This window comes from Aythya ferina, assembly GCF_964211825.1.
Source record: "Aythya ferina genome assembly, chromosome: 1".
Lineage (NCBI taxonomy): Eukaryota > Metazoa > Chordata > Aves > Anseriformes > Anatidae > Aythya > Aythya ferina.
In genome coordinates, this window is record NC_140296.1 from 17,393,140 (window position 1) to 17,403,092 (window position 9,953).

A 9,953-nucleotide genomic window follows, 5' to 3' on the forward strand; every position below is an offset into this window, starting at 1 on the left:
TTAGTGCTTGATTACTGGCAAATTCAAAGCTGTATGCCTCAGGGATTTGTAACTTTAAACATGTTTTTAATATATCCTAAATGAGCCTTTTGTGTACTTCTTTGGTTTGAGTTTTGTCAAGTTCTTGGCCACAACTTAGAAGGTAATGAACTCTGTTGTTTGACCTTGCGAGTAAAGAGTGTTCTTACATTCTTTTCTCAACATTTTTGGATTTATTTTACTTTGTTCCCTCTTAGAAGACTAGGGGAATAGAAACTTCCAGGAGATCTTTCTACTGTTTTATTCTAGTGTTTAAGGTCTAATCATGATGGCCCACTTGGACAACTGGTTATAATTCACTAAGGTGAAACACTGTGTTTGGAGTCTCTCTTTTCAAGTATGTTAAGATTTGGCCCTCACTTAAGAAATATATAAGCCAGAACACATGTTGGCACTGTCTTGTTTTAACTGAGGCGTGTCTTGAGTGCAGTATTTATGATGGAAAAGTAACTTTTATATTTGATGTCTTAGGAAGAATATAGATTTCTTTGCTGCCTTGCCTTAACCAGGAGCTAATTATTAATACTGTGGTCACTTTGTCACTTCCACCAGATATTTCAATTTTTTTCCTCTTGTTCCCCACCAGGAGGCTATCATCCAAATAATGAAAATGCGGAAGAAAATTACTAATGCCCAGCTTCAGACTGAACTGGTAGAAATATTGAAAAACATGTTCTTGCCACAAAAGAAAATGATAAAAGAGCAAATTGAATGGCTTATAGAGCACAAATATATCAGAAGAGACGAGTCGGATATCAACACCTTCATATATATGGCATAATTTAAGGACTCTGTGAGATGCTGAAAACATAAACGGAAGGGTGCTTGGACAGACAGCTGCAACAGTTTGTGCTGCAGAAGGACTTGTTTTGACTTTCATTACATATTAAAATCCCTGCCTTACCTTAAAGAGGACTATATTTTGCCAATCTCATTCAGCTAGCATGATGGCATTCCCTTCATGTTGCACACTTTTAACAGCATGCTGTTTTGTGGGAAACTTGCATTCATGAAGAGCCCATTGTGAACTTTTAAAAGTAGATTTGATTTACACCCTCTGGGAAGAATACAGGTTTGGGTTTTTAGATGACCAGTACTTGCACAAGGAAAAAATATTCAAATATTCATGCACTGAGGAACTGCTATTAGTTTTGTTTTGGTTTTTGTTGTGTTTTTTTTTTTTTTTTTTAAATGCGATTAGGACTAGAAGTAGCACTTTCACTTTTGTGTTTTGGATCAACAGAGTAATGTACTGTCCACCTTTGATCCTTTTTATGTAATAACATTTGAGAGACACACATGCCTCACAAACTGATATGTATTTGTTACAGTTAAAATCTGTTGGCTAGAGCAGTGCTTCAATCTAGTAACTGGATTTTAATATTTGACACATTAGTGACACAAAACTAATTCCAACTCATGGGTGATATTTTTCCTTAAGCAAGAGATCATTGTTTTTAAATTGCTGTAAAGAAGTGGATACACATTATTTGTTACTTTACATTATTTGGACAGGTGATTTGGTACAATCCTTTTTGAGAAGGCAAAGCGTTTTTGAATGATACTTCACTCTACAAACAGTTTTCACGGGTGGTTCTGTTATAGTGAACAGAAATATTAAGTGTATTTCCTTGTACATTTAATATTTGTATTCCAAATGTTTAAGTATGACTACATATATCTGAATGCATTAAATAGTAATTGATGCACAAATCCCCCAGAAAAAGGATAACACTCAAAGATCCCTGTATTAATTCCTCATTGGTAACTCTAACCTTACATACATATGTAATTGAATTTGACTGGTTTTGTTCCTTGAAAGTCAAGGCCTTTATATAAAAAACAAACCCTCTGCTTTTTATTTTGAAACTGGCAGGATGGGAAATACAATTCTAGTGAAAATGGCAAAAAAATAAGGAAAAATACCTTGTTTCGCGTATGCAGAGAGAGTGCCAAATACACATCAGGATCTTCAACTTTGTAATGTTACCTCTTCTATTTTCAATCATCTTAAGTAGTTGTTTGGCAATGCCTGCCTCTCTGCTACTCTGAAATGTCCCAGCATGTACTGGACTTGTAATTTATAAGAATCACTGGAGCAGAGTGCCTGTCTTGGGACAAAAGGTAAGTTGAGCTTTACTCAGTTATGTATGAATATTCTTATACAAATTGCAAGTGTGCAATTTATTTTTTTTTTACCAGTTCAAGTACAACATCTAAAGGTCTTGTCTTCTCTGATGGTTGAAAGGGGGTAGAGGATATAATTTAGTCAAAAAGGAAAGCCTTCTAATAAGATAGAGGAAGAGATTTATTTAACATGGTTGCAGTAAAGGATAAAATAAGAGTGGTTTGAAAGTGAACTCACTACAAGAATGGCTGTTTGCCCCCTGAAAGAGGCTGCGTGCTGTTAGTAGTGGAAATGCCAATGGGACTGCCTGAGAACAGTGTGTACTTGGACATCTGTTTGCCTAAGAAGTTTGCAGTAGTGAGGGTTTCATGAACAAGAAGAGATGGGGAGAAATCAAGACCTGGTAAATTGCAATTGATTGAAATGCCACCGCTTATGTTACATGTTTTTACCGATACTCCCAAGTAGATGCTGTTTAAAAATACTGCATCTCTTATGTTCCCCTGTGGTGTTGCTATTGAGAATCAGAAGCAAGTGGTGCTCTGTGTAGTTAACCACTTAAACTCTTGGAATATTAGAAAACGAAATTCTAATAAAAACCTTGTGCTGCAAGACTTTCAGTATTTGTAACTTAAATTACAAGTAATAAACGCTCACTTGGGATTGTTGGAGGGAAACTGGCAACCCAGAGCCCTAAAGCATGACAGTCTGAGCACGTTCTTTTCAACATAAGGAACTCCAGCCCTTAACCGTTGAAGAACAGGTATGAAATTGTCACACAGAAGGAGCTGCAAAGGGGATAATGCTAAATCAGAAGCCATTGATTAAGATTTGGTAGGCTCCATCTCAGATACAACTGTTCAGGAAGGCAGAGAGTATGCAGAAAGCAACAGGTTGCTGAAAGCTAATGAGCTACATCTTCCCTCAACTAATAAATACGGAATAGTATAACCTAAATGCTATCTATATACTTCTCAACTCCTGGAATGTGGAAATACAATTGGTAATGTGCCTATGACATGGTCATTTTTCTTCAAATATATACCGAAGATGGATGTCGGGTTTTTTTTATTAAATCTGAGAATCACACCAGCAAATTTGTTAAAGATGCAGAATCTCATTTAGCATCCTTCATCAGGTCACGTTCACCAATATGCACTTAAAACTAGGATCACCTGGGGCACAGGGAGATACCTGGGGTAAACTGTTCTTTGGGGAGGGCAGAGTTCAGATCTCAATGAAAATGAACTATTCTTCACTTGCAATATGGCAACAACGCACTTTTAAGGCTGCAGTTTTTAGCTATGAATATACATGTCCAAAGACCTTGCTTAAAGAGGTGCTGCATCTGAAAAACATGTTGCCACACACACTGCCACGGTGAATAGCTACGGGAAAAAAAAATCTGTTGTAGGAGAGGGGGGAAAAATCACTCTTAATGGGTTTAATTAAAAAATACTGTTAACACTTTCTCTGTCCCAACAACGTGATGAGTATCTCAGTTTCAATTCTGAAGTCTTCCATTTTCCTCTTTCCACAGTTGGTGTCCCTAGCTCCTATTTTTGTTCATCTTTCATTTGTTCTGACTGTAATGCAATTACATTTCCAAGAGAAAATGTGACTTTCTTGTTTTCACCTTTTTAAACTTGATATAAGTGTTCTGAATGTTCACATGTTGCATTGATTTGCATTGGGATGCCATTGTCCTGTAAAGTGCAAATTTTAAAAATACAATTGGCAAAAAGATTTGATAGTTTTACAGAAAGATTTGCTATCTTAAACTCAAACTGTTTTCTATTTTCATCTAAATGACTGGGATGCTATCTTTGTAATTCTTTGAGGTCATATTTGTGAAATAAACAATACATGAAAGCTTTCCTGTCATATACACTATATGTAGTCTGGAGTGTTGAGCAAACTTGAGTTCCTGAGTTGTAATATCTATCTACGTATGGTATTTACAATTTTGAATGTGTGCCACTACCAAGATAATAATGCTGTACAATTTTGAATGGTGGTAGTTTCTGTATGGCAGTCCAGCTGAACTATTTTGATGTACTGCTTAATTTTTGAATTTTATTTTTTAAGTTGTATAATTTATTTTCTTGCAAAATAAAAAATGTAATATAAAAGACTACTCCTTTTAGCAAGATATTTTGGTCTCTTTCCCCTGCAAAATTTTTTAAGTCTAGTTCGGATACTGCTCCTGAAAAATAGCGTTGTATGAAATGAATCAGATTGCAAGTCCCAAAGTCTTGATCGGAGTAAAATTAAAATTTAAAACAAAAAAAAGGGGGGCGGGGGGGGAAGCTAAAGACCTACATCCTTTCTTCTTGTGATTTTCAAGTACTTGAGGATATACATAGAGTTATTTCAGTTTTCCAAATTCTATTTCGAGGTGAGCTGTAAGTCTTGCAATTCACATTTATCAACACCTGCCCTGCCAAAAGGGGCTTGGGGTGCCTGACTTTAGGGCATTTTTAAAACTGGTTATGTCTCTGTGTAAGTTGCTGGGATGTAATTGGATTGCCGAATATTTTGGTTCTTGGGTCTCTGCAGTTACTTTCTGAGATGCTCATTTTAAGTTACTGCTGTCGTTGCCAGATCTGTGGGACCAGCAGGTGCCCGATTCTGCACGAAGCAAACAGGTGGGGGAACCGCTGTTTGCCCACGGGAGTGCTTTTACTGCAAAGGCTTTTCTTCTCCAATCGTCCTTGTCTTCTAACGGGAATACTTTGTCTTACATTTCAACTCCTTTTTTCCTTAAGTGAACCAGTTAAACGTAATGTTTTGTGCTTTCTGGTGTATGCAAATACCAGAATTATTTGTGTGGAGTAAGTAGTAGTTTTGAGTGACCGAGCGCACAGGGTAATTTTCCGGCTGGCAGTTTGTGTAGGTAGAGCTTTCATAGCATGTTGCCATTATTCCTAAACTCTTTTTTTTCCTTCACTCTTAGGGCAAAATGTCGCCTTTCACAACAGTAGTCTTCCAGGTGAAGTCATTCCCTAGAAATAAGCCAATTATCACAGCAGTTGCTTGGCTGAATCAGCTCCTGCCAGTTTACATTGATCACAGCGTAGCCAGAATCAGAGGCCTAACTATGAAAGGTTTTAAACCTGCTTCATTCTCCTACTGAACTAAGAGTGGGGCTTTCTTTCTGTCTTTGCTTTACCTGTAAACATCACTTTGAACAATACACAGGTGTGGTCCCTGCTTTTCATTTTCAGTTGATTTAGTGATGGAGATCCATTGTGTAACTTCAGCTGGATACCATGCACTGCATCCCGCGAGTGATCTGAAAGCTGTAAGAGAGAAGGGCTGGTGGCGTGTTGTCTGCTGGTCTCTGGGGCATGGTCGCAGCAAATCTCACCTCCCAAGCAAAGGGAGAGGGCACATTGGTCATTTTCGGTCATCTAGAAGACTGAAAAGTGACAAAGAGCAGCTGTGAAATCAGTGTATTGTAGATGCTATTGGTGAGAAGCGATGGTAAAAGAATTAAAGAAGGGAATGCACTATTGTTTTTTCTGTACACTTTTCCCATTTTTAAGTCCGTGGTTTAACGTGATGTGTGTACAGCTCAGGCTTTGCTATCTGTTGGTTTCTACCACTAAAGACATGAAGGAAATTGGCACACCTGCAGGTTTTGTAGCAAGTAGTGGGAGGAACTTGGATCAAGGTAGGTACTGTGTGGGAGTTATTGCACCAAGCAGGTGTGCTAGGTGCCTGTAAGCCCCCCTGGCCCCAATGCTGTTCAGCCAGAATTTTGGGAGGCACTGGGGCGTGGAAGAGCTGCTGTCCATGGCATGTCACCAGTCACTGCAGCCAGACTTGTGCCAGGGGCCTTGCATGCTGCCAGAAGCTTTTGACAGGCTTCAACACCAAGCAGGAGCAAGGAAGGCTGATAGGCATGGAAACGGGGAAGAGAGGACTTGGGGAGAATTCAAGTGTGGATATGACTGAGGTTTCCAAAAGCAGAGTGGCAGAGAGTAGGGCAAAACTATTTTCAGTTCTGTAGTATCAGCACTGTCAGGTATCTGATAAAAATCAGCAGCTTTCTTTAAAATGCTGCACCAGGACTTGCCTGCATCCCCAGCTCCCCCTGGAAACAGGCTGGGTAAATTCATGTGTAAGAAGTCCATAAACAAATCTCTTCTCGATTTTTTTTTTTTTTTTTGAAATATGAATTATCCTAAAAAAAAAATAAATCTGAGCAAGCAACAGCTGCAAGGGGGAGGGAGGAGAACAATGAAGAGGGAGATCCCAGGACCAAAACTGTAAAATGCTGGGGAGCAGCCTTGTCAGTGCCCACCATCCCCTGAAGACATCTCTGTGGCTTCTGCCTTGTGGAAAGAGACATGCCACAGCCAAAAGCATTTCTTCCCTCCTCCCCCTGCGGTGTCCTCCTCTGCTGCTGTGTGTGGCCACCATCCCATAACTTGGCATGAGGTCAGGGTGCAGCTGCTGTAAATAAACTCTCCGTTTATTTACCTTCCCACTTCCTAGGGGAAAGTGCACCCTGCTGCATCCCCAGGTACATGTGTGCATGAGGGAATGCTGGCTTAGATGCATTTTCGGTTTGCCTCATTAAAAGAGTTCTTGCTGTATTTTTTGATGCTTGAGTAGGAGCTTCGTATCCTGGAATATGTACTCTGGAGATGAGAGGTTTCTTTTTCCTTTACTGAGCTTCTCTATCTGCTAGTTCTTCTGCAGCTTAAGGATAACCTGAATAAATATTACTTCAAGAACACCTGTCCTCTTGTTGGAAACTTAAAAATGCAAAGCAATAAATTAATTTCAATACAGTGCTATGTTGTATGTTCCAAATACCCATAGAGCTAACACTTATATCACTGAAAAGTGATAAACTACCCTGTGGGCCAGGGATGTGATACTTTGTATGTTTGATTGTCACATTCCAGCCATGTCCTAAGCAGAATACCATGGTGCATCAAAGAGGTGCTTGTCCACGTCTCAGTTAATCTGGGAAGCTGCAGGCCTGTGTTGTGCTGTGCCTCGGGTGCAGCTTGGCCTCCTGGCCTGGCCTGTGCTGCACATTCCCCTTGGCTACAGGATAAGTTCATCTGCCTGATTGTGATGAAGGAACCTGTAGGAGCTCCCACATGGACTGGCAATTACACCACCTCGTGTTCTTGTTATCTTAAAGGGAAGCAGCATGCTCTCCTGAGAATCCTTTTGTTTGACTGGAGAAGTGGTGTCTAGAACAGTTTTACTCTTTGACAATCCTGTAAGAGCTCTGAAGACTTGGGGGAACCTCTCCATGATGGGATCTGGTACCTGCCCCACCTCCCTGGTGTCCCATCCCAGTGCCTAACCACCCCTCCCATGAAGAAATCCTTCCTGGCTTCTAATCTAAGCCTCCTCTGGTGCGGTTTGAGCCTTTTCGCTTGTGTCCTACTGCTTTAATCAATATATTTGGGAGTCCAAACACCTTTCCAGCTGGGGTGATGTGAACACTGGCCCCAGTGCATGACGTTTGGCACAGTTGGCAGGATCCCAGTGAGCTCTGGCAAAGGGAGAGCGAGGAACAGACTGGGTGGCCAGCTGGCACACAGCCACAGCACTCGGCCAGGGTGACCTCCCTGTGGAGTTGGGAAAATGAGATGGAATTACCAGGATGCCTCACCTCAGCTGAAATAGTCTCAAAAAAAACAACAGGGAAAAAAACTCAGCAAGATTTGCATTGTGCTTGGTTGTTACCAAGATGCTTGAAATGAATATGCCACTGTTTTACTGTGAGGCAAGAAGTGTGAGAGCTGCAAATACAGCAGCTCAGAGGCAGCCGGGGCTGGTGTGCCTGGTGTTGAGGTGTGCAGAGCAGGAGGGAAATCTGAGACACCAGGGGGTGTGTGGTGGGAGGGAGATCTGCAGGACTTCACGCTCAGGAGTAGGCAGAGGAGTCAGATGGTGGGATGTGGTGACAGCATTGTTAATCCTTTCGGGATTAATGAAGCATACATGTAGAGGACCCCAGGGGCATCACAGCACACAGTCAATGTGCTCAGTTACATGGAGTCACAAAACTCTACAGAAATAAACCAGCAAAGGCTGTGAGAGCAGTTATAGTGAGCATGGGAGCTTGGAGGAAACAGCACCCATTCGAATCCTCCTGAATTAGTGTGTTTGGGTGCTGTCTTGCAAAACCCTGTGGCTGCCCAGGGGCTGAGAGCACTGGATCTTCTGTGGAAATACCACTCCCTGTGAACAGGGCTGCAGGAAGCCTTAAAACTAGAGGATCCCTCGCCCTTTCATTGGGACAGTGATGTAGTATCTTGGAAAAGCATAGCTGAGGCTGGTTGGTATTTACTGGAACTAGCCACACGGTGAGGCATGTGTTCTCCGAATTTTGTAAGCACTGACAGGGAAGCTGTCACCCTGGGCATACAAACCCATGTGTAAGGCAAGCGTCCCTCTTGCTTTGAAAGGACCACGAACATCCCTGCAAAGAGCTGCACTCGGAAAAGAGGGCAGAGGTATTACTGTACTAGTGGGGCAGCATTGTTGGGCTGGAAAGGAGGCCTAAAGCACGTGCGCTGCAGGGAAAGGCTCCTCAGAAAGAGCAGTTCCTGGCACTATTCTGGGTGGGAACACCTAGGGAAGAGATGGATGGCAACCTAGCCCCTTACTTGCAGGGTTTGTATAAAGAAGCAAAGGGGAAAGGCCAAGGGATGCTGAAGCTGTGCCTCTTTTACTTGCCCCCCAGGCTGCCTGGCTGGCAGCAGGGCTTGGGAAGGTGTCGTCCCTCTCTGTTGTAATAACAGGAGACAATTGCTGGGGCTGTTGCCCCTGTGTCTGCCTTGTAACGCACTGCAGCTGCTGTAATAAGCAACAAGATATAGCTATTTTAGATGACAAGTCAGAGGTAACCCTAATTTGTGGAAACCTGTCCCGGTTCCTCCAGAATAAATTAATAAATATTAAAATGGGGAAAGGGAGGCAGTTTGGTTCGTAAAGAAACTATGTGTGTCCTGGTGTGCAAAAATAGGTTAGCAGCTATTGTATGCAGGTGTCCTTCCTCAGGCTGCAGGAGCTTCTGTCACCCCGTCAGGCCGGGCAGAGGCAAGCACCAGGCAAGGTGCTGTCACCCTGCTGCGTGCCTTCTTTGCTGCAGCTGTTGGTAAGTCATAGGATCAGCGCTCCTTTTCCTGGGAAGCCCTTCAAGTTCAAGGGTACCCGCACAGGCACGTGATTTCTCATGGGATTGTGCCTCAGTGCTTGGAGGACTGCAGTTTATGCCCAAGGTGCAAAGCTGTCCCGCTGCATGGGTGCCATCCTGCTGCCTGGGCTTACTGAGTGAGGGAGGTGGGGGCACAGGGTGTCGTGGGAGATAAAGCACAGCGGAAAATATGACAATCCAGCATTCTGAAATTGACATGGTCAGGTGATGAATTTAACGGGTTGCCCAGGGAGGTGGTGGCGTCACCGTCCCTGGGGGTGCTCAAGGAGAGGTTGGATGTGGTGCTTGGGGACATGGTTTGGTGGGTGATGGTGGTGGTAGGGGGATGGTTGGACCAGATGATCTTGGAAGGCTTTTCCGACCTTAACGACTCTGTGATTTATTTCTATGGGGGCAAAGCCAGGTCCCCACAGCATCAGAGCCTCATGGGGACGGGCGGTGCCCACAGCGACTCCCCCCTCAGCAGACCCCCTCAGCCCCCTGAGGCGGGGCGAGGGCAGGGCTGACATGGCACCGCGCCCAGCCAATAGCAGGGCCGATCCCAGTCCCGCCTCCGCCGCGCGGACCAATGGGAAGGCGGGAGGGGGAGCG

General features: G+C 43.1%; 1 protein-coding gene across 5 annotated transcripts in view; it reads left to right on the forward strand.

The window, feature by feature from the left end:
- The window catches only part of CUL5 (cullin 5), a 32,893-nt gene extending 28,589 nt beyond the window's left edge, over window positions 1-4,304 (forward strand). For all 5 annotated transcript variants that reach the window (XR_014687597.1, XM_084505497.1, XM_084505495.1 and 2 more), the window contains one exon: window positions 626-4,304. Coding sequence is in view for 4 of the 5 variants with exons in the window: in XM_084505497.1 (XP_084361623.1) it covers window positions 626-820 (195 nt within the window). In the remaining variant the exon portion in view is untranslated. The remainder of the gene's footprint in view (window positions 1-625) is intronic.
- Window positions 4,305-9,953: the final 5,649 nt, after the last annotated feature.